The 27927-nt window shown below is 38.7% G+C and overlaps 1 protein-coding gene across 1 annotated transcript in view; it reads right to left on the bottom strand.

Annotated features, from left to right (window-relative positions):
* Positions 1–5061: 5061 nt before the first annotated feature.
* Positions 5062–27927, bottom strand: part of LOC142494637 (integumentary mucin B.1-like) — a 64862-nt gene continuing 41996 nt past the window's right edge. The window contains exons 11-21 of the mRNA XM_075599070.1: positions 24454–24480; positions 22587–22610; positions 22204–22230; positions 20624–20659; positions 17100–17131; positions 15792–15951; positions 14988–15025; positions 13736–13846; positions 12680–12719; positions 9852–9993; positions 5062–5451 (exon numbers count right to left, since the gene is read on the bottom strand). Of these exons, the coding sequence (XP_075455185.1) occupies positions 5280–5451; positions 9852–9993; positions 12680–12719; positions 13736–13846; positions 14988–15025; positions 15792–15951; positions 17100–17131; positions 20624–20659; positions 22204–22230; positions 22587–22610; positions 24454–24480 (809 nt within the window). The 3' untranslated portion in view covers positions 5062–5279. The remainder of the gene's footprint in view (positions 5452–9851; positions 9994–12679; positions 12720–13735; positions 13847–14987; positions 15026–15791; positions 15952–17099; positions 17132–20623; positions 20660–22203; positions 22231–22586; positions 22611–24453; positions 24481–27927) is intronic.

Genomic DNA, 27927 nt, shown 5'->3' on the forward strand with positions numbered 1-27927 from the left:
TTTTTCCCACTCATGTCTCACTCTCTTCTGCCATTCATATCTGTCTCTCTTTCCACTTTGTTTCTCACTCTTTTCTCCTCCTCTGCGTCTCCCTCTTTGCTCCCCATCATGTCTCTCTCTCTCTCTATGTTTGCCCCCCCTCATGTCTGTCTCTATTTGCTCCCCCTCATGTCTCTCTCTCTTTTCTCCTCCTCATGTCTCTCTATCTCTCTCTCTTTGCCCCACTCACACCTCTCTGTCTTTTCTCCCCCTCATATCTTTCTTTTCCCTCTTATGTATTTCTCTCTTGTACTCTTTGTATCACTTCTTTTCTGTCTTTTTCCTTTTCATGTCTGTTTTTACCCCTGTGATTTAACCCTTCCCCTCCCTTTCCCAGCCTTTCTCTCAGGCTACAGCTCCATCCCCACACTGCTCTACTTGAGGCCCTGTTCCCTGACCTAAGCCCCACCCACCTACAGAGGCTCTGCAGAGGAAGGGATTTCCCCTCTATCCTTCCTGCTGTAACACAAAGCCCCGCCCCCTGACCCAGGCCCCACCCACCTGCAGAGGAAGGGATTTCCCTATGTGCTTTCTTCCTACTGCATCTCAGGCCCAGCAATGTGCCACCGACAGGGGGAGGGAGATCGGGCCCCCCAAGAGCGTGGGCCCCGGGCTTTGCCCGAGCTACTCGGGCTATAGTTATGCCCTTGGTCATCAGCGAGCATTCGAGACTGCAATTCCACCGTTTGGAGCGGTTGTGGCCAGCCTCAGAGCGCGCTAATGTTCTGGTTCCTTTTGTTATGGCTTATCAAGAATGGTGATGGGGCACCTTCGTCCTCTCCATCCTCATCCTCATCCTAAACGCAAGTCCCAATGTAGAATGTAAAAATAAATTCCTCAGGCCTACTTTGTCTTTCTATCGCTCCTTTATCTCATCCTTTTCTGTCAGGAGTCTGTTACTACAGAACAATAAATTATTTTGACTGTCAATACACTGATGTGATGTGTATTGTGTACTACTGTAGCTTCTGACACTGCTTGCACCAGACCTTTTTTTAAGTTTGGGGTTGTATTGTGGTGCACCATCATTGATTGTTCATGATGGAGTTGCATGTTATATAATCCCTTACTATCGGAATGGAGTAATCTTAAAACAGTGTTTTTCAACCTTTTTATTTTGGTTAATGAAGTCTCTAATGATATTGTGAGATTCTGAGGAACCCCAACCCTCTCCAATAGCACCTCTGAGATAAGATGCATTGTAAGGATCCCCAACCCTCTCTAATAGCGAGTGTGAGATAAGATGCATTGTAAGGAACCCCAAACCCTCTCTAATTGCATATCTGAGATCAGATGCAGTGTAACGAACCCCAAACCTCTCTAATAGCGCCTGAGATCAGGTGCATTAGAAATTCCTCTGTATTTGGTAATATTTTCAAATACCTGAAAATTGCAGGGAACCCTTTATGAACGCCTTGAAAACCCAAAGGTTCTGAGGAAATGGAACCTCATTTCAAAACCACTGTCTTACGATATCTCCTTTTTCAAACACCCAAATCCACATGTTATTTATTTCCGCTGCTTGTTACATGGCCTTGTTCCTCTGACATATTTTGAACAATGCTGCTTTGGTTCTTCTGCAAGTTTATTGTTACTGATCCTATCCTTCTCAGTCATTTTTTGTTTTTGTTTCTTTGTTAGTCTTATGTCTAATTTTAATTTATTAAATTATATTAAGAACGTTTTTTTATTTCAAGGTTGTGTTATTGACCTTTGTTTCAAATTCACATGCAATATGCCATATTACATTGCATGGCAATACTTTGCTAGCCACTCAGGTGACCAACAGGGTTAGATAGTGTCTTTTCTTTTATGTTTTAACTCATCTGATGCCTGTGGAATACCTTGGTAACCATAGGCATCCAACGGGTTACTGTTATTTCGTTCATAGACTTCTGTAATAATAGTTATTATAGAAGCCTATGATAAAAATACTATTACAATGATCATGATGTGGTAATTAACTCCTAATTAATTGGGCCCAAATATCGCATCTGGTATTAATTGTTGATGTATCCCATCTTAAAATTGAGTTAATAAAACCCGTTTTTTTTGGGGGGGGGGTTTTAACCTAGAGTGATACTAACTCCACTTTAACGGAGTGTCCTTGTCAAAAAATGTATATTGGTATGAACTCTGGAGAATGGAGATATCTCGTGTTGGAGCATACTAGGAATATAAAAAATGCTGCTCTGGATAGGCAACACTGTAAGAAATTGGCCTCAGTCCTTAGACATAGTTGGGAATTCCATGATTCTGATGTGGGAGGTCTCTCAGTTATAGAACGGATCTGACTAGGTATCCAGGGCAGCGATTTAGATGGGAAAAAAGTCTGTTAGCAAAAGAGTGCCAGTGGATTGCTAGACTTGGTTCACTTACAGTATGGCTGCTGGTCTTAATGAAACACATCAGTTTTCAATGTTTCTATGATAGGTTTACTCTGCATTGTATTGTATGGTTTTAATCATTCTTTTTGTTTTCTTTTGTGGTATATTTTGTGACGTCAAGCAGAATGGCCTACAAAAATTTGTTACGCAGCTAAATGCACCAGTCTCGAGAAGAAGCTTGGGCAAAATGCACATTGAGGCTGTTTGGCGGCTTCGTTCCTCTCGATCCCCGACATCAACAGAAGTAGTTTCCTACTATGGAATGTCTATCGGTTTGTGGTCTGGTTGCATGGACTTAAGAGTTCCCTTTTACCCTCATTCTATGAACTCGATATCTGTCTTGGTATTATTTTATATTTATTATCACTCCAAAAATTGTTGTGAACATAGTTTTTTTTTTTTTCATGTATCTGTGGGTATGTCTTATTCCGCGTGACATTTTGGGTGCTCTGCACAAAGATTCAATGTTGTCAGCATGTACACATTAACTTAATATGCGACCGGTCAGTCTAGCTTATATGGTTTATATACACTCAGACCACAAAGGTTGTGTCTTGACATTTCAGTTCTCATTACGGTATCTGCGATCGTATAAGTTGGTTTATTATGGGGTCACTGAAGTAATAACAAGTAATATAAAGTCGGAAGCTTTTATATGTTTTAATAATTGTGCTGCATATTGTACATTTGAATTGTGCGTTTCTCTATTCTAACTTTTGGAACAAATGAATAATTTTTCTTGTAGGTCTAATAGCCCCTGAATGAGGAAGCGGCTTCTGTTCATTTTTATTTGCTATGCGCTGCTTTTGGGGGCTTGGTTATACTGAGCCTGATAGTGCCATATTTTAGGGATTGGCACATTTCTCTTTTTTTTCTGTTGAGCAGTGCTTTCAGATTTCCCTCCTTTTCCCTGTTGGCCGGTATCAAGAGATAGCTGCTCTTCATACATGAAGATTAAATAAATAATTATAACTAAGATGATTTTGGAAAGTAGTTGATTCCTTCCATTTTTTATGTCTTCCCATAGATAATTAGTTGGGGACTTATTCAAATGTCCCTCTATGACTAGCCCATCATGTTGTAGTATTTGTACTTACTAACAATGTTTTGTTTACGTATTTTGATTTAAATTGATTTATATTAATGCTCTCTATTTTTGTCATAGGTGTGCAAATGTCTGGCTTTGTAAACAGTTTTGCAAAAGTTCACTATTATTGCCAAACATACATGAATATAAATATATATATATATATATATATAAGTGCTGCTAGAGCCAGGTCAGCATTCATTCCTTTTTGCGCTTGTATCTTTCCACACTCAGAGGTTGAGGAAGGTTGTTCATGATTCTCCTCCTCACTGTCACTGTGTAAAGTCTGCCAGTAATTATCATCAGCCGGCCTCCTGATAATTGGTGTGGAGGGAACTGTGTAGACATTACTTCTGCTCCATGCTGTGCTCTTCCTTGCGCATTATATAGATGTTATAGGATTATAGACAGATGACAGTCACATTAGGGACAATTGAGGCTCAGCAACACTAGGTGCCTGCTAACCATTTGCCTCAGGCAGCCCACTAGACTCCAGTTCTCCTTCAGAGACACCACACCACACCACACCACATGACAGTAACACTCACTAACAACGCAAACTCCATTAGGCTAAAGGTGTATTTCTGTGTGTCTGTTCACTATGTCTGGTATTTTCACATATATTTGTCTCCACCTCACTTTTTCTCTCTTTAATTTTCCTGTTTTCATATTTTATGTCTTGCCTGCCACCTCATGTCTTCCTCTTTTCTTATTCTTTGCTGATGTTACAGCTGCTCTGTTATTGGTCTTGGATACAGTATTTGAGATGTATAGTGAAGCATTTCCATCTTCACATGTTACCCAGTAATTACAGCTCTTCTTCTGCACAATCCCACTTATTTCTTCCCAATGTCAACTTCTTCAAACAACAAGCAGCTACCCGAAACCCACCAACCTTCTTACCCCCTGTATCTTATGTTTCCACTTACCCTTCCTTATAGATTATAAGCTAATTGGGACAGAGTCTACCTCACGTACTGTAACAATGTATGTTAATGTTTGATATTATATTGTTTTCGTCCTACAACCCCATTGTACTGCGCTACAGAACACGTTATAAATAAATGATAATAGCCAGTGTTCGACAAACCTATACATTTGCTCGCCCCGGGCGAGTGGATTTAACATCGTGGCGAGCTCCTATTGGCCCAAGCAGCACACGTTTAATACTAGGCGGCGAGTAGATTTTTTTGTGATTTGTCGACCACTGATAATAGCAATTCCCTCACATAGGATTTCTGTCTTCATTTCTGTTTTTTTCTCTCATTTTCCTCCTCTATCTTTCTATTTCCCCTTTACTTTTAATAATATTTTTATTACCTGCTCTCAATAGGGCTCAAAATGCTGTTGAATTATGTTAGATCTGTATATATATATATGTGTGTGTGTGTGTGTGTGTGTGTTTGTGTGTGTGTGTGTATATATATATATGTATATATATATATATATATATATATATATATATATATATATATATATATATATATATATATATATATATATGTGTGTGTGTTTGTAATTAATATGCACATAACATACAAAGCAGAAAACGTTGTAGAATATATTTATTCATTTTTCATTGGTAAGCCGAAAGAAATCTAAAACATTCATTTTAAAACTAAATATATGCTCAATACATGCAATAATTGTGTAAGCAAAGACTTTCACTGTTTCTATAAGATAGCTGATTTTCATCATTTCATAGCATGCATAAAATAAAGTTGACTTGTTTTTCCGTTTTAGCAAACATGTATACTGAGTCCTATTCAATGCTGGGCAGTGGAATAACAAGGAAAGCATGTGCAAGTTGTTGTATATTGAAACGTATATTTCTTTTTCTCTCCATTTTCACAAGAGAGCTCAGCTGTTCTCGTTTCAAACTTATCTTCTTTGCAGCAGGAAAATTCATGTACCACCCGATGAATACCATAATCATATCTGTAAAGCAAATAAAAAGCAGTTAATGCTAAAGACAATAACAAATTCTGTACAGCACCATCTATTTCCCAGCTGCATTTGTAATCTCAAACCAAGAGAGTGTGTGAATCAATGTTTAAAGAGGAAACTCTCCAAGGACCAAAGTGACCTAATTCCAGTGACATGTTTAATGGGTATTATCTGGGTAATTGATACATTTCTTATCCAAATTTGGCAAGTATTTTTCATCTATTTGTAAAAATTGGACTTGGGAGGGATTTGATTTTTTGATTTCCTCTTGCTGCTCCCGTTTGTGTCCTGTCACTGTGTGTTCAGCAGGTGCTTGTAAATCCAGAGTCCCCCCCCCCCCTTGTCTTGTCTTTATTTTTCTCTGATAAGTACAGGGTGGGATAAGAGCAAAGAAGATACTTGATTGACAAACACTTCCGATTTAGAGCCCCTAACAAATTCAACTGGTGATTTAAACCTTTAACAAAGATGATAGTTAAGCGGGCAGTCCCCCGTAGGACCAGTGGAATGTTCAATAGGATAAATGTAGGCAATTGACACCATTTTAAAACAAGTTAGGTAGGTGTTTTAAAACAAAATAGTTTAATAGTTGTTAAATCCCTTCACTATCCCCACCTGCTGAATCTGTGCCTAAGAACTCCCAGGGAATCTAGAGGAGCAATAAGACATCAGATGACTAAAAGTGATCACCAAGTGATTACTTAAAAAAATGTGGATACCAGCTCCTCTCCCGCTACACTTCAAACCCCTCCCCCCCCCCGCCTCTGACTGGTGGAGCGATGAATGAAATTAGAGGTCATTGGTATTCAGAGACGAGGAGGGATCCTTCCTAATGCTGCTGCCTCCCACTGATCACCCTCTACACATCCCCTACCTTCTCTAATGATATCTGGAGTCCGGTGGGGGTGATCCACTTGGCAGCCTCCTGCCATTCTGCTATAGCAGAGAAAGGTCCCAGCGGGGACCAAAACGTTGAGTCAATAAATTTCACTTTCTTGCATATATTAGTGCCTGTCCCTTTTTTCATTTTTCTGTACCTTTTTGGACAGTATGCACCCTCCCTTTACCTTTATTTATTTTGTACATGCCCTGTTTCTGAATATATATATATATATACACACATATATATATATATATATATATATTATATAAACAATCAGGCTCAGGCTCTCCCACAGAGAAGCTTCAAAGTATAAGGATCCCCTTGCTACTGGTAGTTTAGGAGCACTCCATAAACCTCCTATGAGAGATCTTCAGAGGGAAAGAGGGACGTCGCTCAACAACAAAATTGACAATAAACAAATCAGCGCACTGGGAATCAATGAATTATAACAATAAGCGGTTAGCCCCTAAGGTAATGAAACTGGCTGCAATTTTATTTTTAGTGCATAGGTCTCCGGGTGTCCTCGCGAGTCTACGGCGGGTACCCTACGGCCTCCGGTACCAATCCTATGCAGTAAAACTAAAAGAAACTGCTTTTATGCATCTTGCAATATCTTTATCACCAGCCTTTAGCTGGCACCAAAATATTGCAAAAATTTTAAGTACTGTACAATATGCTAATCACTACCTAGTGACTAGCAGTTTCTGGCAAAAAAAAAGTGATTTGGGGCTTTTTTGGCTTGTCGTATAGTAATTCTTTGCCAGGGTGTTAAATCTTGATAAAAAGCTGTTAGTGTGCGATACTGCCCTGTTATCAAAGTGAATTGCAAAATAGGCAATATCATGCTTTATGGGCATTTAACGTGCATTAAGTCGCTTATTGTAGTTTAGTGAATGAGTCCCTTAAAGTCAGAAGGAATGGAGGCATCTTATCCGAATTATAAGGAATGTAACAAAAGTTGCAAAAGAGCAATCAAATGAGCAAAAATGGATAATGAAAAAAGGATTGCAAGTGAAAGTAAAACCCACCCTAAAAAGTTCTTTAAGTACCTTAATAATAATAAAAAATTAGAAAAGAAAATATAGGACGCGTTCGGTGTGAGATGGGCAGGTAGATTATTGGAGGTAAGGAAAAGTAGTGGTATTAATCAAATACTTTGCGCCTCTGTTTACCAGGGAAGTATCAATTTCAATAGTAGTGCCGCATGAGGAAGCCATAACCTCTATATTAACAAACAATTGGTTAACTTAGGAAGAAGTTCATAGGTGGCTTGAAAAAAATTAAAGTAGCATATGAAAACAGGGGGTGAGTCTAGAGTGCATGCTATTGGAACCTTTTTGTTCCTGCCTCTTTGACAGGTTCATTTGCAAGCGATATAAAATTAAAGTAAATAATACACCTGGCCCCGATGGCATACATCAAGAGTTCTTAAGGAGTTAAGTTCAGTAATAGCCAAACCATTACATTTAATATTCAAGGACTCCATTTCCACAAGCTCAGTACCACAAGATTGGTGTAAAGCACACGTGATGCCTTTATTTAAAAGGGGAGCTAGATCACAACCAGGGAATTACAGACCTGTAAGCTTGACATCAATAGTGGGGAAGCTACTTGAAGGTTTAGTACAGGATAATATTCAGGAATATCTCATGGAAAACAACATTATTAGTAACAGTCAGCATGGATTTATGAAGGATAGATCATGCCAAACTAACCTTAATAGTTTCTTTGAGAAGGTAAGTACTAATTTAGACCTAGGTAATGCAGTCTACTTAGATTTTGCAAAGGCTTTTGATATGGTTGCACACAAGGTTAGTATAAAAATAAAGCAAATTGGACTTGGTGAAAAAATTTGCACCTGGATTGAAAACTGGTTGAAGGATGAACAGAGAGTTGTCATAAATTAAATTTTTTCAGGTGGGGCTAAAGTTGTGATTGGAATACCTCAGGGATCTGTACTGGCACCCCATTTTGTAACTTGTTTATTAATGATCTTGAGGTTGACATAGAGAGCCGAGTCTCCATCTTTGCTGATGACACTAAATTGTGTAAGGTAGTAGAATCAGAGCAGGATGTAATTTCTCTCAAGAAGGACTTGGGTAGACTGGTAACTTGAGCAGGTAAAGGGTAGATGAGGTTTAATACAGATAAATGTAAGGCTATGTATTTGGGAAACAAGAATAAACAGGCGACTTACAAATTAAATTGGGATACATTACGGGAATTATTGATGGAGAAGGATTTAGGAGTGCTTGTAGACAGCAGGCTTAGCAATAGGGCCCAAAATTATGCAGTAGCTACAAAGGTAAACAAGATCTTATCTTGCATTAAACGGGCAATGGATGGAAGGGAAGTAAACAAAATTATGCCCCTTTACAAAGCATTAGTAAGACCACACCTTGAATATGGAGTACAATTGTGGGCACCACTCCTTAGAAAAGACATTATGGATCTAGAGGAAGTGCAGGGAAGAGCCACCAAATTAATAAAGCAGATGTATAATCTGATTTATGAGGAGAGGCAAGAGAAATTAGATTTGTTTACATTAGAAAAGAGGCATCTGAGAGGGGATATGATAACTATATACAAATATATTCAGGGACAGTACAAGGAGCTTTCAAAAGAATTATTCATTCCAAGGGCAGTACAAAGGACACAGGGTCATCCCTTAAGGTTGGAGGAATGGGGATTTCACCTGCAGCAAAGGAAAGGTTCTCTACAGTAAGGGCAGTTAAAATGTGGAATTCATTACCCATGGAGATTGTGATGGCAGATACAATAGATATCTTCAAAAAAAGGTCGGTCATCTTTTTAGAAAGAAAAGGTATACAGGGATATACCTAATAATTAAAAATGGGAAGGATGTTGATCCAGGGAGTAATCTGATTGCCAATTCTTGGAGTCAGGAAGAATCTATATTTCCCATTATGAGATATCATTGGATGATATGTCACTGAGGTTTTTTGTTTGCCTTCCTCTGGATCAATATATTGTAAGTACAGATATAGGATAAAGTATCTGTTGTCTAAATTAAGCATAGGTTGAACTTGATGAACGCATGTCTTTTTTCAACCTCATCTACTATGTAACAATATAACTTCAGCTCTAGCCTGTCCATCTGAAGGTATTTTAGCGGATGAAGAGATTTGATAAAATATTCTTAATGTATTTATACTGTATTAAGTTGCAAAATCAATATTAAACTTGATTATACATACTGTAGGTTTCTTGCCTATTTAGATTTGACAATGTGAATGATCATAGACATTTACACAATGTACATACAGTACAGCTGCCGCTCCCAAAATCTCCTTTACCATAAGATTCCAGCACTAAAAATACTAATACAACACAGACTAGAGCACACTAGAAAGAACAGTATACTTCAATGTACAGTACATGAAATTAATTATTATCATGATTCCAAATCACAATGCATACTGTATAGTACATGGCAATTTAAAAACAATTACAGTGTTGAAATAAAAACATTTAAAAAATAAATTACCTTAATGAATTTTTGCATTCTCCAATGCATTTTGCCATTGGCACCTTAGCTTTACAGTTTGTGGTTTTTTTCTGCTGCAATGAAGTAGCGTAAGTAACTTCGATTTCTACTACCACAGGGTTTGGTTTACATGTTGTGTCACCTACACAAAAGAAAACCATATGAATCATATTGCTATTCAGACAACAACTTTTATACTGTATGTGTGAACACAAATGCAACGTTTATAGCATATCTTATAGCCGTATTTTTCAACCAGAATGGTGGGAAACCCTTGTGTGTCCCGCAATCCTCTGATAAGGGTGCTACAGCCCTGGGGGGAAATCTCTACTGAATGCTCAGAAGGCACGTCCCACACTATAAAGAGATAGATCAGCCTCTCCTCAGCCAGGCACCCGATGAGCAGCTGACATGTTTTAGGCATTTGAGATGGAAGGAATGTGGGCTATGTGTGGTAAGGAGAGTGTGATGGCTTTGTGTGAGGAGGGAGAGGGAGATGTATGCTTTGCGTGGAGTACAGAAGACGTGTGGTGTAAGTAAGAGAAGGGTGAGGGTGAATGTGCTGTTTATGATAAGTGCGCTGTGTGGGAAGAGAGGATAAATATAAAGTGGATGTTGAGTAAAACTGAGTATGATGTGTGAGGGTAAATGTGGAGTGTGTAGGAAGAGATTGGGTGATTGCCGTGGGTGTGTGAAAAGGAGGGTGAGTGTGTTGCATGTAAGAGAGAATGAGTGAGGTATGAACCGCATGGGTGTCCTGAGTTTTTCTAAATCCTTCAGGGTGCTACTGCTGAAAAAATGTTAGGAACCACTGTCTTAAAGCTTTACAATTAGCATGACATATTATGGCCCATGTTTATTAAGCTGTGCTATTCCATAAGACACTTTACTGCACATTCTCTTGAAAAATGTCACTTCAATTGGTTGTAAGTTGTCTTCCAGTATTGGAATAGCACTACTTAGCAAATGTGTTCCTTGAAGCAGAAATCCTCCCTACTTGTTTTTTTACCCCCCATTTTTTATTGTTGTGGCTTTTTATTGGATGGCCTTTTAAATCCAATTAAAAACCAGGAAGTAATACTGGTAAGTTCACTGGTACGGATCTTGGGAACCAGGGAGTCTGGATCTGAAAATAGCATTGTTCAGCTTTAGGGGTTCAATAGGATTGAAGCAGGGGGTCTCTGGAGCTGCACCATGTTCATTTCAGCTCCGGGGACCCCCTGCTTCGTGAGATACTTACCTCCGTATGGGGTGCTGGTATTAGCTCTAGCTAGGCTAGCTGGGTTTCTTGTAATGGCGGCTTTAAATACCCCTCTTCATGCGGGCCAATAGGAAGCTGTGATGTCATCTAGTGCGGCTTCGTATTGGCCCGCTTTACTGTGACATTAAAATTGAATAGAGATACCGGCACTCCATATGGAGGTATCTCTTGAAACTGGGTACTGAGTTGAAATTCATGCGGTTCAGCCCCTGCTTCAATCCTATTAACACAAAATGTTTAAAAAAAACATACTTGGGCTGAACATTTAAAAAAACGGGACTTAGTTAGTTGGAAGGGATTACTGCTTCAACATGTGGGGTATTACCTACAGTACATCTCACATTTCCGTAAAGAGGAAAGCATTGCAACCTAATCTCTCTATAGTAGCACTGTGACTACATGGAATTGTGTGAAATGTGGCCCAGTTTAAAATTATTCAAAAATAATAATGCACTGTTTATTTTTCAGCTCTTAACCTGCTTCTTCTGTCTTATATCCTATGTGATATGTTGCTACTTGTCAGGTATCTTGGCAGACTCTTGTTGGAGAATTAAATAACCTGATAACAGTGTGACTTCTCCTAAGGCCCGCTGTGGCGGATGCTGCACGCACGAGAGCCCTCCCCTCAATGGCGCTGGGCCCGCTGCGAGGGGGGGCCGCAGCGCTCGGGCGAGAGCTGCTCCTGCTCTCAATAGAATTGAGAGCAGGACTCGCGTCGAGCGATTAGGCACGCCCCCCGGCGGTTCAGCCAATGAGGGCGAACCTGCCGGGTGACGTCATGGCCGCGCCCCCGTCACTCCCCCGCCACGCCCCCCCAGTCTCTCCTCCTGCAGTGAGCTGCAGACCGGGGAATCGGCTGAACGCGCCGCCAATATCGCGGGCTCGCGTTACAGCGGCGTGACCGGGGCCTTAGCCTAATTCTGTTTTTAATGCTATAGGGTCAAGTTAAGATAATGGTCACATTACCTGAGGGTAAGAAGAAATACTAACTGAACGGAAAGTGTATCAACAAGTAACAAGTTGTTTCAATGTGTTACCAAGAGGCAACTGCAGTCTAAGAAACCAATAGACTTCTATTGCCCAAGTAGCAACTTCACAATCAAAAATGAACTTCAGATTTCTTTACAACAGTATATAATTCTTATCTCTTACTAGCCTTCTAAGCTATTTCGTTTCCCTGAATCTATGAGGGGTTATGCATTAAACTGTGATAGTGCTGACTGGGGCACTATCACACTGAAATTCCCACTGATGTCAATGTGCATTTCAGTGCAATAGTTCCCCGATCAGCACTGTTGCAGTTTAATTAACCTCCCCTTTCTGTATATATCATATTTCAAGATCTGAATGGACAATGTGAGCTGCTCTTGTGCACTTCTCAGTCTTTGTGCCACCTTACAATATTGTTTTGCATATCCCAGGTGTTGCAGACCTGCTAGTACCCTGATGTATGTATTCCTTAAGCCTTAACCTTATTTTGTAGACCTTGTGTCTCTGGCGAAGACTGCATCTGTGAACAGGAATGCATATTTTATCATTTCTCATAGGAAAACAAAACTTCACTTACAAGTGTAACAGCACCCAACTGCATCATATTTTCTACTAGCCTAAAAAGACAAAGAAAATAGAAAATTATTTATGCCTTCTGTAACCAGCCTTTGTTTTTTATGCTTTTGTCCCTCACACACGCACAACATTGTAATAAGTGGTGTGTACAGAACATTTAGTGTTTTAAAGAGTTGTCTATTAAAATGAAAGAAAGAATGCCAGGAAATGTACCTCATAACAAATGGTAAACATAAAAATGCATATGGGGCTCCATGTAACTGTGTCCATGTTGAGAAACTGGTGTAATAAATAGCATTAGATTTACTAAAGAAAAAATCATAGATGTTTAGATGTACATTAACTAAACAGTGCTATGCCATAAGACAGTGTCTGCCGCCCATTAAAGTTTAGAAAACATGGTGCATGATGCTTACTTTGATAAATCTGCAGTTATTATTTGCAATATATTACACGCAACATTTCACTTAACCAAAGATTTGCCCAAACCACCTCTTTTCTTCGGTGAATTAAAAAAAATGTTTAATCATAAAACGACATTAGGGATTAGGCATTGTATTGTTACAGGAAAGTTGTATGTAATATAAGTTAAAGTATGTACGACTAAACGTGACAATGTATCATAAATATACATTTTGTTATTGGTTTTTTTAAAAAGCGGTTAAACAGAGACCGTTAAACACAGATACTTTAATAACAACATTTCTTTGTATTTTTCAGCTATTTTGTTCTACTTGTGTCAGTAAACAATGTGGGAAGTGTTTATATGGGAACAAAATGGGTAATAAATGAAAGGTAACTTAATTTTATAGTGCAAGTTTTTAAATGAATGTTCTCCCTTTTCCTTACCATAGCTTTAATCTCACTGGTTTACAGGCTCTTGTGCTGTGTTTTTTTTTTCCCGTCGTGTTTTTCACCATGAAACCTAACTCATTGGCTAATGGGGTTGAGAAGCTGCACCACCAAAAAATGTTGTTCCTCAAATTTCTCATTTAACCTCAAAGACAGATTTTCTGATTGAACTGTATGGTGATAAAGGGTAAATACAGTACTGTACCTTTTTGCAGTATGTTTGAGTTGGGCATTGGTCAACTATCACTGCAAGACCTGACGTCTTACATGTGTACATCACACAGGGATTAGCTGGATCTCTAAAGGAATGTCCAATCTAGAACAATAAAATAGCAGATATATGTCATGGCATAAAATGATAAAATCCCAAATTTCAAATACCTATGAATGAAATAGTAAAAATAAAAAAAAATTCTAAACATTCCCAACTGTAAAAATGAACTGTAACCTATGGTACGGAAATATGCATGTTACTATTTTGGTTTATATAAAATATGTTTATTAAAGTGTCTTACCTATACATACACTGTTTTTTATTATATACAACATATGTATTTTTTTATAATCAAACAATTGCAAATTGCCTCGATTGTTAATGACAAATCCCATTTTAAAAAAAATACTCAAGGGGGATTGTATTTGAGTGTTATTCCTTATGTGTATTAGTATTGATTTGGCAATAAACATATCCAGTTCAGTGAGATAAATATTGGGGGGGGGGGGGGAGTTGAGGGGGAACGCAGAGATGCATAGATATGCTAATAGGGGCGCTCAAGTGGTAAATTAAAAACCCCAAAGTATCTTGGCTACAAAACTGGTACATGAGCATTATAGGTTTTTATGAGAGATTCTAATGTAACTGTATGCATCTGCTGTACCTGTTTACAGTACAACATATTTAACCCAATTTTGTAGCTGAGAGACTGCTAAAAAAGAGACCTCCAATTTAAGGGCTTATTCTATATCAACCGATTAAAGTCAATATGGAATTTCAGCTGAAAACGCCTCGGTCGGTCTCTTCAGCAGATATAGACTAAGCACTTTAGTCAGGACTGACAGCCTTAGCATGTAAACCAACAGTAGTCCCCACTTACACAACAACTAAAACTGTTGAATAATTAGAATTTAGAGGAAAGAACTGCCATAAATTACTACTTTCTGACAATCCATATTGTAAACATGTAAGAATTGTAATTAATGTGATATTTACATTTAGAGTTCATATGTTAGACTAGTGTATATAGCCCTCCAGCTTCTCAGAGTATGCAAAATCAGCTACATACTGTACTAACATTACACATCAACATGTTTAACTTTTTTTACATTTTATTTTAAATATTCACCATCAAATATGTTATTATAATCAAACAGACTTTTCAATTGTCCTGTATAACACAGGGAGACAGTAATTGTACTAGACATAATAATATACAGTATGTTTTAATAATCCTACTTACAGCATATTCAGTTCCGTTATGTCGACAGGTCAGTGGTTCTGTTAAAAGAGAGATTGCCTGTTATAGTAATATCTGATTGGCTGGCCTAATTGGACTGAAAAAACTTCACAATTACAATATAGTGCACAACAAGCAGCATTGTACATTCTGTAGAACTTTTATTTTTACAGACACAGTCCCTGCCTAGGTGAGTTTACAATTTACATTATTTTGGTGCCTGAAACACAGGGAGATAAAGTAACTTAGTCAGGGTTGCAAGGAGCTGAACCAGGCTTCTCTGCTCCAAACTCGTTGTTCTTTTCTGAGCCAGTGCCTTTACTCACTGAGCCACTCCTTGAGCCCATACCTCAATTTATGTTCCCCATGGTTAGGGCTTGCTGGGGAAAACGGACAGCAGCAATCTCCAGCTGCAGGCAAAGCATCCATGAGCAGCAGGTTCCATAACATACAGCAGCTGTAGCTGCCCGCAACAGTCACCTTTCTAAAGCTGTGGGAAAATGCCTTCTTTCCCCCAGCTCTGGAAAAAGGGAGACGGGCTACATCTTTATATTTGCAAAAGGGTCACACATGCTACAAAAAATATAAATGTTGATGCAATCTAACATGTGGTGTAATAGATTGATGGAGGTGCAACAATGCATTTCAAACCAAGGATTTAAGATCAATTTATACAACCTATTGGATCAAACTCCTGTGCATCAGTGCACATGTAATTTCTATTTGTGATCGTGATCATAATTATAGTATCAGCTTACCAAGGAAAGAAAAACGTATGGCAAGAATTGGTCACAATATGACACGTACCACAATATCCACAGCAGGAGCCTCCTGGTTGCAAAAGGACCCTTTTCTCATCTTCTTCACAAATTATCTCTTTTTCACACTGACGGGGTGCACACTCGCTCATTCCAGACACTGAATTACATATGCACGCTTCACAACTTGAATTCCAGGTGTCACCAGGCTGTAAAATTATATAGTACAGTGCTTAGGGATGTGTAGTTTAAAACAGAAAGGTGCATCTGTGCAAACATACAAATAGAAAATAGAAACAATGACAATTTCTGCACTGTAGCCTAAACTGTCCCATGTTACCTGGCCCATGCTACCTGGCCCTAAGTGTTACTATTATACACCCTATCACAAATGGGTTAAACTTCTGGTTTTAGTTGCATATTTTGGCCAAAGCATGATAAGTTTACCCGCCACCTTCATTGCAACCTCAGATTGAGTAAATCCGAAGCAGGTAATAGAAAAAATCAGCAGCGCACAGCCAAGGGAGCCAGGTTGTAGTTGTAATAATTAAAAAATACTTTATTTAACAATAAGACATCACCAAGGAGTTGTAGCAAAACCTTCTACATGTTTCGCACCACTTGAAAAAGCACTGCTACTGTAGGTGCTCCATGTAGGTTTTCTTACACCTCCTTGGTGATGTCTGATTGGTAAATAAAGTATTTTTTTTATTACAACCTGGCTCCCTTAGCTGTGCGCTGCTGATTTTTTTCAATTACCTGCTTGGATCCATCTACCTGTGGCTGGTCACGCCACACAAGGACATTAAGAAAACTCTAGGAGTGGGTAAGGACTTATAGCTCATTTACTTCTAAGGACTTACTCAAGAAGGAAACATGAGTTATTTTGTCTTATTCAAAACTATTATTGTTATACCACCAATGAGGCTGCAACAGTGTGGGATCACATTACTGACTGCTACCTTCAGGATGGAATATTATAGCTATTAACAGTGTTCGACAAACCTATACATTTGCACGCCCCGGGCGAGTGGATTTAACATTGTGGCGAGCTCCTATTGGCCCAAGCAGCACACGTGTGGTACTAGGTGGCGAGTAGATTTTTTTGTCCGGCGAGTAGATTTTTGGGTGATTTGTCGACCACTGGCTATTAAGACTTCTCACTTACAGTATCTTCACTTTATTACTCACTCCATTATTAAGAGTTCTTTCTTTTTTTGTCTGTCCTATATTGGACATTAATATTCAATTATCATATCCTGTCACTTTTGGACGACCCATTATCTCCTCTTTGAGTAAATCCTTAACCTGAAAACCCCAACCTTTACAAGTCAACAATAAATATATAAAAACTTACATTTAGTCTCTCTCCGTATTGTCCATAACAGGCTGTTGATATTATAAAAAATACAGTTAAAATAAACTAATCTTAAGATTTATGTCTAAAAATAGTTTTGGTAATAAATACACTGGGGGAGGGAACCCCTGCTCAGCTAAGATATGTATGGAAGGGGTGGAGGTGTACCTCTTGGTGAAAGGGTTGAATACAACTAAACTAAAGAAAGTTAAAATCGAAAAAACGTTGCAGAACAAATTCTAGTGTCAGCACTATGGTAAATGCTGGGATCTGTTGAATAGGAGGGGAATATGGGCTACAATAAGGTCCAGAAACCCTTTATCAAATGTGCAAAAACCAATAATGTCCCTAATACTATGTATAGGGGAGGATGGGGGGAAGATAATAACTGGATGCAAGTGCACCTAAGTGTCTATACCCTTCAGGACATCCCCTATGCCTTGAGAAAGCGTTCGCATGCACGAAACGTGTGAGTCGGCAGATCCACATACACGAGCAGGGTTTCCCACATGCCGCATTTGGGAGTTCTTGATCTGCCAGTGGTTCCCTGCTTTGTTCAATTCTCGGCGCTCATGCCCGTAGGGAGAGCCAAGTGTTAGGGGGAATTTAGACACTGTTAGATACTGTCAGATACTGTTAGCAGGGAACAAGCTCAAGTATTTTGCAACTAAGTCTGCGATTATAGTACGCGCGATGCAAACAAAATACAGCAGCTCTATCGGGCCGGTCATAGTGTGCGCAACCAAGAGCGACTGCACTATAAATGAAGCCTTAGGCCGAGTCCATAGAAGGAGCCGTGCGGACGCTCCGCGCTGAGCCCCTGCATCCTCAATGAGGATGCCTTGAGAGGGGGCTCACACGAGCGTCCGCAGGCGTGCTGAGGCGCTGGATTTTTCAGCCGACAACCAAGCTGTTTTTCAGAGCGCTGTCGGCTGAAAACATCCAATCAGCGCGGAGCAGCGTCAACGTCACGGCGCCGTGACGTTGACGTCGGTGAGTTGCGGGCGATTGGCCCAGGGACGTCACTGCCCCACCTCCCTCAGTCTCCCCCCGCCTTCGATCACGCCTGCATGGGCATGAAATCGCGCCGATTTCAGCAGGCGAGCCTCAGCATGGTCCAGCACTGACAACCCCTCTATGGCCCCAGCCTAAGGCCTCGGGCATGGTCAGTGCCCGTGCTGAGGCGCTCTCTTGTTTACCAGTGAGCACCTGCAGCCGCAATGAGAGCGGCTTTAGCAGGGGCTCACGCACGCTTCCGCAAGCGTGCGGAAGCGTAGGTCTTAGGAAAATTTTAGATTCAAGCGCTCACGGGAGTGCAGGGCCGGTGATGTGAGTGGTTCGCCCAATGAGGGCGAACCAGCTCCGTGACGTCACTGGCCCGCCCCCCGACACGCCCCCAGAAGGCGTGCTAACCAGGGCCAGGGAAAGCACCCGCTTTCCCTCAGCCTCAGCGCGCCTCCGCACAGCTGCTGCAACCCTGGGCGCAGCCTTAGAGAGATTGATCCAAGAACTGATACAAACATTGCAAATACATAATTTGTTTCTTTACAAATTGGTTATTCATTAATTTCATAAGGCAAGAGCTATTATTAAAAACATAGAGGGTACTGACCGATATCTATCTCATTCTGATACTATGAGATATTTGTAACAGTTAGAGTGACAGGTTATATAAACATCTAATGACCACTAACAACTATTCCATTCCATACTACTTAACTAATCAACTGATCTAAGTCTACTATCTATTATTTCTACTGCTACAACCTCTCTCTACTCACCCTATATTAACACTACTGAAGGGATTAATCCCATTTACTTTGTGTTTTTGTGAATAGAGGGGTTGTCCCTATGATTTACATATTTTTTAATAACCACCTGTATTCTACAGTCCAAGTGTTTACTCACCTATCTTGTTCGATTACTCTGGGTATTATAAGCTAATATTCATTAAAGGGTACAGATCCCTAATTATATACAATATTTTATCAAACCAGCTACATTTATATTGTACCTGTTATCCCTCCTTCACTGTTTATCATCCACAGTGATTCCATATACTGTACCTTAACAAGGTTTAAGAGGATACCTAGTATAGTACATTCAGACTACGCTGTTGATCAGACATCGACCACACCTATGACTACAACACATTTAGAATGTTAACAGTTCCAGCATAGTCTCTACTGGTTTAACTATATGGTTATGATATCTATAAGCTAATTAGCCTGTTCCTAGGGAGTACATTACGTACTAAATGCTTATTCTTAGGGGTGATTACAACCGTGAAGGGTATAGACACTTAGGTGCACTTGCATCCAGTTATTACCTTCCCCCTCCTCCCCTATACATGGTACAGTTCAACCCCCTTATAATGCTGTGCTTGGGGTCCAAAGAATCACATAGTGCTATAAGCGGATCGCGTTAGAAATAATGTACAATTGTATGGATTGTACAATAAAGTATTTATGATACTAATAATCGTGTTGTAAAATATTCATAAATATGAAAATTGGGAGCCATGCTTGCATCGCGTTATAAGTGGATTCGCATTATAACAGATCGCGTTATAACAGGGTTGAGCTGTATTAAGGACATTATTGGTTTATGCACATTTGATATATGTGTTCTGGACCTTATTGTAGTCCAGATTCCCCTCCTATTCAATAGATCCTAGCATTTACCATAGTGCTGACACTAGGATTTATTCTTCATCGGTTTTTTTAATTTTAACCCCATTTATTTTAATGATTGTGTAAATAAAGATTGTTTTTAATGAATATCAATAATCATTCAGTAGGGAGGCACAGTGCCCACAACTGGGTTTACTTTCTTTAGTTTAGTGGTATAAAATTGTACTGCCCAGATTTAATTAGCAATGCTAAACTGTAAGGCACCTTATGGTCCATTGAAATGCACTTTACATAGATAAGGTAAATTTGAATGCACAGAGGAAAAGTTGGGGCTGTACACCAGGAGATGTTTGACTTAGGTAATGTTAAAAAAAAATTAAAAAGTGTACAAAAAGCAATCACAGGTGGTTCCTGCTTTAACAATATTTGGAGGTTTTTTATTAACCATTAGCCATAGCTACTATGTCATGGGGTCTTACTATGTCATTATCTTCGTGCTCGATTTTCTACGGGAGATCTCATTCTGAGCTCGACAAGCAATCTATAGTGGAATAGAAGGAAGACTCTTCCCCTTCTGTTCCATCTTCAAGGGTGGGACAATCACGGGACTACTTCGGTGTATTGTTAACTTGTTTGTGAGTGGGGGGGGGGGGGGAGGGGCTGTGCCACTGTCATAAATCTGTCTGGTTTGGGTGGGGTTAGCCTCTGCTTCTAGAAGATCTGTACCAAATGTTTTACGCAAAATAAATGCGGTTCATTCATATACCGCTAGCGCAAATGGTTCAGATTAAAAATGTTGCCATATTGTTTTGGAGCAGATTGCTCTTCCTGATACATATTCCATTATGAATGGTAATATTCAGCAGCTTTCAGCTATTGGGGTTTACTTACCAGGTGGGGCAGTTGTAATAGGTTCGGTAATTTCAGCTGACAAGAAAAGACAGGTTTTATACGTTAATATAGTCATTTATGTTTGTGACTATTCTTAAAAAATGAACATGTTTCACCATAAAGAAACACCAGCTGCGATTCTTTACATCTAGCACCCATAAGCTTCTCCTCTAACTTAAAAATGAGAAGTCCCAAGTTATTTCTGTAATTGCTCTGGAACTTTAGAGTTTGATGACTGTGGTAATACCCGGGGAATACTCAGGGTAACTCAATATCGGAACACTATTTCCCCATTCCTGGAACATTATTTAGGAATCAACAAGACCATCCATAAAGTGATTATAAAGTAATTAGGAATTTGAATGAAATACAGTTCATAGGGGGTTATGCACTAAGCAGTGATAAGTGTTTTTAAGTAAGATAAAAAGCCATTATAGCGTTATACTGCCTGCTGTGGGATTCACAAAGCATTGATAAGTCTTTTAAGTGAGATAAATGCCTTTATAGCGTGCTACTGTTTGCTAAGAGATTCACAAAGCAGTGATAAGTGCTTTTAAGTGGGATAAAAAGCCATTATAGCACGATACTGCAGTGTTATCACTGCTTTGTGAATCTCACAACAGGCAGTATCACGCTATAAAGGCATGTATCTCACTTAAAAGCACTTATCATTGCTTTGTGCATAGCACCCAGAAACCCCACTTAGCACGGCTTAGTGCATAACCCCCTAAGTGTGAATAGAGGCATGTTTTTTATATCACATTTCTTACTTTTATTTATTATTGTTTAGATATCAAATATTTTTTCTTTTCTTTAGGGTTTTGGACTTCTTGCACCTTTTTCTTTATATACTGACTAATAGAATAAGTAATACTAATATACTATTATCTTTATCAGCTAACGAGAAACAATCTGTAGCTGAACATGTTTTTTCTGCTGGTTTTTGTTTAAGCCATAAGGGGTTATGCACAAAGCCGTGATAAGTGTTTTTAAGTGAGATAAATGCCTTTATTTCTCAATATTGCGTGCAGCGCGATTCACAAAGCAGTGATAACAGTGCAGTATCGCGCTTAAAAGTCTTTTCATCATCAAAACACAGTCATTGCTAAAAAATTTGCGCCATAATTTGCGCCAAAAAGCATGTATCTCACTTAAAAACACTTATCACTGCTTTGTGCATAACCCCCTTGGTCTCGATAAATATTGGAAATGAAAGTAGTATCTCATCCAAAGATAAATAATCTGTGCAAGGAAAGGTTGGCTTTTTGGTCATTATGGCAGCATGGATTTGGCTATACACGTAGTCATAATGTCACTATAACCAGCGAGCTGTAATGTTCAGGCAGAATTCCAGCCCTGCTTACGCACTCACTCATCTCAGTGTTGCTCATTAGTTACTGCTGCAGTGAATTCCCTTCCCATGGTCATGCAAATAAATCAAATAAGATAAAGTTGTGGACTTTATACTAAATATGTGTTGCTGGGGACCTATGGACATTTAATACCATTTTAAAGCTTTTGAAACTGAATATACACCATTACAAAAAACAATCATGGTCGAAATATACACGTCTACTTACATTCTGTTGTCTCAGTGGTGTACGTAACTGAAATAAATAATGGAAATTTGATACATTTAAAAGTCACAACCTGCAGATTGTTATTTAATCATATCATATGGATCACGTTTGCAGTATTTTATAAAGTCATTAACATATAAAGGGTTACTTTGGTGACAAATTATTTAGAGCAGGCTGGCAGGAGCAAACTTATTTATGCAGTGAATTCCCTTTGCATGGTCATGCAAATAAATAGAATAAGATAAAGTTGTGGACTTTATATTAAATATTTCTTGCTGGCCACTTTCAACATTTAACACCATTTCAAAGCTTTTTAAAAACTCAACATACTGTACACCCATATACAAAAAAAGCAATCATAGATATATATATGTCATACAGACCTATTATTCCAGTGGTGCCCGAAACTGAAATAAATAATGGAAATATTATACATTAAAAAATCACAACCTGCAGATTATTGTTTCATTATATCATGCTGACCTCGTAAGCAGAGTTTTATAAGAGCAATTCAAACAATATTCTACATGTATGTGTTTTTAAATTAATCAGTGCTATAGTATTAGATAATACTTCTTACATTTTTTTTTAAATTCAACTCTTAATGCCATTTTTAATTAGTTTAAATATGCTGAGCATCCTTTGATTTTTATAGCAGGGTTTGACACACTTCTCTAGCAGTGCAAAATATTTGCAACACTTTCCTGTTTGTGATAATTTGGTCCCAATGTTCCCAGCAGTTTGAGCCGCAAACTGTAACAATAGATAATGTTACCTTAGTAATATAAGAATACATTGTAGCTGTGGAGTTTCAATGACTGAAGGATTGATTGAAACGGAAAGGCAGCCATTTAGGGAACCCTGGGAAGCAGGATCTTTGCTGATTGATCATGGGAGAACTAATCGATCATCAGCTTAGGTAATTAGTTTTCAATAAAGGTAAACAAGGGCTGTATATATTAATATACAAATATATATACTGTATATATTTTTAAAGTGTCTCTTGGATTGCCTCTATAACATGAAAAGTTGTTTTTAGTGAGAGATTATTTACAACAGGCTTGTAGGAGAAAACTTGTGTGTGGAGTGAAGGAAATAATCGAAAAAAAGTGTATTAATAATGTCTATGATTACTGTGTACCAGCGATAAAAGTAATGTGCAATATAATCAAGTTCTTGTATATGGGTTTAAGTCGAGCAAGGCTGATACAGTTGAACTGAAAGTGGTAATGCTATTCGTATGGCTTTTTTACTGTAACACTAAAGTTTTGACTCTTGCGCCCATATTTAAGAGAAGCTAGAACAGCGGTGTGCAAACTGGGGGGCGCGAGACTGCCTGCGGGGGGCGCGCATTATACAGAGGCCCCGCGCGCTTCCCGAAGGCGCTTAAATTAAGTGCTGGGGGAGCTGCAGGGCCTCTGTAAACCTTTACTTACCTTGGCGCCACACGCGTCACCATGGCAACGCGGTGTCAAATGACAACGCGAGGTCATGTGATGTCACGTTGCCGACGCCAGTGGTGGGGGGGGGGTGTTGTGTGGTGCGGGGGGTGAAGTGACCGCCGGCAGGGGGCGCAGGGAAAAAAGTTTGCACCCCTCTAAGCTAGAAATTGATGTTTACTGTGTATAAATATGGACAAAAAAAAACTTTGCCCTATTTAATACGCACATTCATTATAGAGAAGTCTCAGCGACATGGCTTAGTAAACAATTGTGAAAACTCTTTAGATAGATGCAAATATTGATGCGAATACATTTTTGTTTCTCATTAGCGGATAAGTATGCACTGTATTTAGCAAAGATCTGTAGTTGAACAAGTTTTATCACTGGTTTTCATTTAATCTTTGGTATCGTTAAATATTGTAAATGAAAGAAGTATATTTTCCAAAAATACATAATCTGTGAAAGGAAGTGTTGGCTTTTCACTCATTATGGCAGCAGGGACTTGGCTGTACATGTAGTCACAATGTCACTATTACCGGTGGGGTGTAATGTTCAGGCAGAATTCTAGCACTGCTTTACGTACTCATCATCTCAGTGTTGCTCATTGGTTACTGCTGCTGTGAATTCCCTTCACATGGTCATGCAAACAAATCAAATTAAGATAAAGTTGTGGACTTTATACTAAATATGTGTTGCTGGGCACTTTGGACATTTAATACCATGTAAAGCTTTTGAAACCAAACATACACCCATTTAAAAAAAACAAACAAAAAAAACAATCTCGGTAGAAATGTACGTGTTTACATACCTTCTATTTTCCCAGTAGTGCTCTGAACTGAAATAAATAATGGAAATATTATACATTAAAAAGTTATTTCATCGTATCATACGGATCACGCTTGCAGTATTTCATAAAGTCATTAACATACAAAGCGGGTTTGGTGCGAAATTATTTAGAACAGGCTTGCTGGAGCAAACTTATTTATGGAGTGATGTAAATAATAAAAAAAGAATGAAAAAGAATATTAATAATGTCTATGATAATGCCAGTGATAAAAGTAATGTGCAATATAATCAAGAGCGGGAGTTACGTCGAGCAAGGTTGATACAGTTGAACTGGAAGTGGCAATGCTATTTATATGGCTTTTTTAATTGTAACACTTATGTTTTGACTCTTATGTCCATTAAAAAAAATGTCAGAAATCAATAATTATATAAATTTGGACAAAAAAAGATTTGCCGTATTTAATAGGCACATTCGTTACTGAGAAGTCTCAACAACATGGCTTAGTCAATGATATTGAAAAAAAAAACCCTTTAGATAGATGCAAATATTGATCAAAATAAATGTGTTACTAGTATTGTTAAATTACGTGAAAAATAAATAGCTATTTTTTGCATGCGTCAAAGGGGCCTATGCAGAGAGCAGCAGTAGAAATAATTGGAGAGTTTAAGAAAAACTAGATTTAATGGAGAGTTTTTATCTCCATATGCAGAAATGGGCGAAATTCGCAATTTCTGGCATGAATGCGTGTGGCGAGTTGAAAAGTGAGAGATGCGCGCTGCTGAAAGGGGAAAAAAAAAAACGCGCATTTTTTTTTTTCCCCCTATGGCTGGCGTGCTCCTGCTTCTTGTCAACTTTAGTTGGCGGAGCAAATTGAAGAAAACAGCCGCTAGATGGCGTTCGCGCCTTTCTGAATTTGGAAATTTTTAAAGCTGGCGAGATGTAGGTTCTCGCCAGCCGCGCGGCGAGATTTATAAATAGAAAAAAAAATGGCGCGTTTTTCGTACCTCGCCATTTTCAGCTGTTTTTTGCGCGATTTTCTCCGAAAAATGGCGAGATTTTAAATAGCGTTGCTCTCTGCATGAGGCCCTTAGTGTGTTGAAATCTCTTGCAAAGTTGTCTAACTATAAACCCCACAGTGCCTTTTAACACATACTTTCATTTCTGTAGCGTTCTTGCGAGCATTGGAGAGATTGGAAGATAGTGAAATTACATTAGAGAAAAGGTGAGAAAGAAAATGATAGAGACAAAGAAAGGGAAAAGAGATTTCAATTGGCACTTAAACAAACAGAGAAAGAAGAGATAATGCATGCCAGAGAAAGAGAGGAGAAGTAGCTAGAGGAAGGAAAGAAGGCAAGAATGATTTACATCTCCAGACTAACTCTTCATGGTCTTTCTGAAGAGGATTTAATAATAAGGTAGAGTACACAGTATCATTGCCCTAGTGCCTTGAGCAGATACCGTAGGAATGATTGCATTTCAATGCTTGTTTAACTACTGAGACTGCTCAGTTATTCATTGTTTGGGTCTTTTTAGCGTAATATTGCTATCGTGGAGGGAATTTCACAACTTTTTGAAGTTTCTCGCAAGTAACAACCATGAAAGAATGTGAATATTAAACACTTTCTCAGCAACAGGGCCGCCTATTATGACCTCACATTAACTACTAAATAGCTTGGCTGCACAATGAAATGGGTGCAATAGATTCACACATGTAGCATTTGTGCTACCTCATGAACAGGAGGAACTGGTTCAAAACTGCAAACATTTCCACTACATACATGTACATTTGGTGTGTGAGGCTAACATTCAACTTTTGAATATATTAGCGACATTTTAAGGGCCCTGGAATAATTCCCATACTCAGAATTATTGGAAAGTTTTTTGACAGTATGAGGCATGAACAATCTGGCCCAAAAGGCTGGTGAGTAAGTCTGAGGGAAATTGTAATGACTACTTCTGTCGAAGCCGTCATCTCAAATATGTTCTATTCTTAAGAGGGTACAAATGCACACCCAAATTTCTTTCTCATTATGTGTGTACTGACCTGGCACTGTTGTAAAGCTATAAACGTTCCTTTAAATCAGTGAAGTTACAGTATGTTAACCTAGTATGGTGTATTTAAATTTTTGATGATGCAGTGTATGGGAAGTGGGCTTGGCTTATCCCATGAGTCTAGCAGAGTGAGGATAAATGAGGTACACTGCTCCACTTGCTCTCTACTTTGAGCAAACATTTACAGCAGAGATGGGTGTGTTCAGAAAAGGGCAACATTCCAGCCCCCCTAAACTCACATGGCATGGAACAATCAGTTCTATGACTCGGCCCAATGTGCAAAACCTAATTTCTGCTTCCGACATGTCCAGGGGGAAAATGCATGTGGTATTTCCCTCTTTAGGTGAGCAGAGTTCCAAGCTCATTATCATTTGGTTGGGGGTGTTGACTGGGCTAAACAACATGGAATGGTTGTCGGGGGAAGGGGAGGCAGGGGGGAGATAAGATAGCTGGGTTTAAAATAAATAGTTCAAGTATATTGAAAACATAGACTTTATACACACCACCAAACACAAGGCTATATGCTATATACAGTACATGTGGATATATATAGTGAAAACATTTAGTTACATAAAATTTCACTTTATTAATGTATATCCAAGATCCAATACCAAAACCAACAGTTTGTAAACAAGATTTATTTACTTCTACAATATAAGGAAGTCCCCATGTATGTGGTGTTTTTTATTTTACTCAGTCACATCGTATGTTAATTAAATGTTTTCCAGAAAAAATATCAGACCAGCCACAAATTGCGGCAAAGCAACATTTTTGGACAATACTGAATACAGGCTATAAAGTGAATGAATCCTCAGTAAATTCCTGAGATATGATTTAAGATGGACGTGACACCTAAGTTACCATGGACAAAGGCTATAGTTAGGCTACACTATAACTCTTCCTGTCATTGAATGCAAATCAGGTAAGTAAAACAGTTTTTATTATAAACATTTTTGGGAAAAACAACTGCAAAAGTGACAAATCCCATTAAAATATGTACATCTACAGTACTTCATCTTAACTCCCCATTTTGCTATGTTTAAACACTCCTCAAATCACAGACACAAATATTTGAGCAAAGCAGCTTGATACGGTAACCATAAAAAAAAAACATATCTTCAATTTCAATTAGAGATGTGCACTTACACCAGCGATTTTTATTTTATTTTTTACTTTTTTCATGTTTTGGTTCTGCTTTTGCCTAAAATCTTTGGCTTTGTTTTTGGATTACAGGAAAAATGTGAATTTAATGTAAAAAAAATTTTTTTAATTCAAATCTAGCAGAAAACAATTGCAACATTGATACATTCCATTATGACATACACAGCCACTATCTCCTCATAAAGTCTTATTGCTGCATTTAACCCTGAATGGCTCAATGAGCAACTCCCATGAATTTAACAACAAACAATTCCTTTTTGGAGCTACAGACATAGCCCAAAT

The sequence above is a fragment of the Ascaphus truei genome, chromosome 5, assembly GCF_040206685.1.
Source record: "Ascaphus truei isolate aAscTru1 chromosome 5, aAscTru1.hap1, whole genome shotgun sequence".
Classification (NCBI taxonomy): domain Eukaryota; kingdom Metazoa; phylum Chordata; class Amphibia; order Anura; family Ascaphidae; genus Ascaphus; species Ascaphus truei.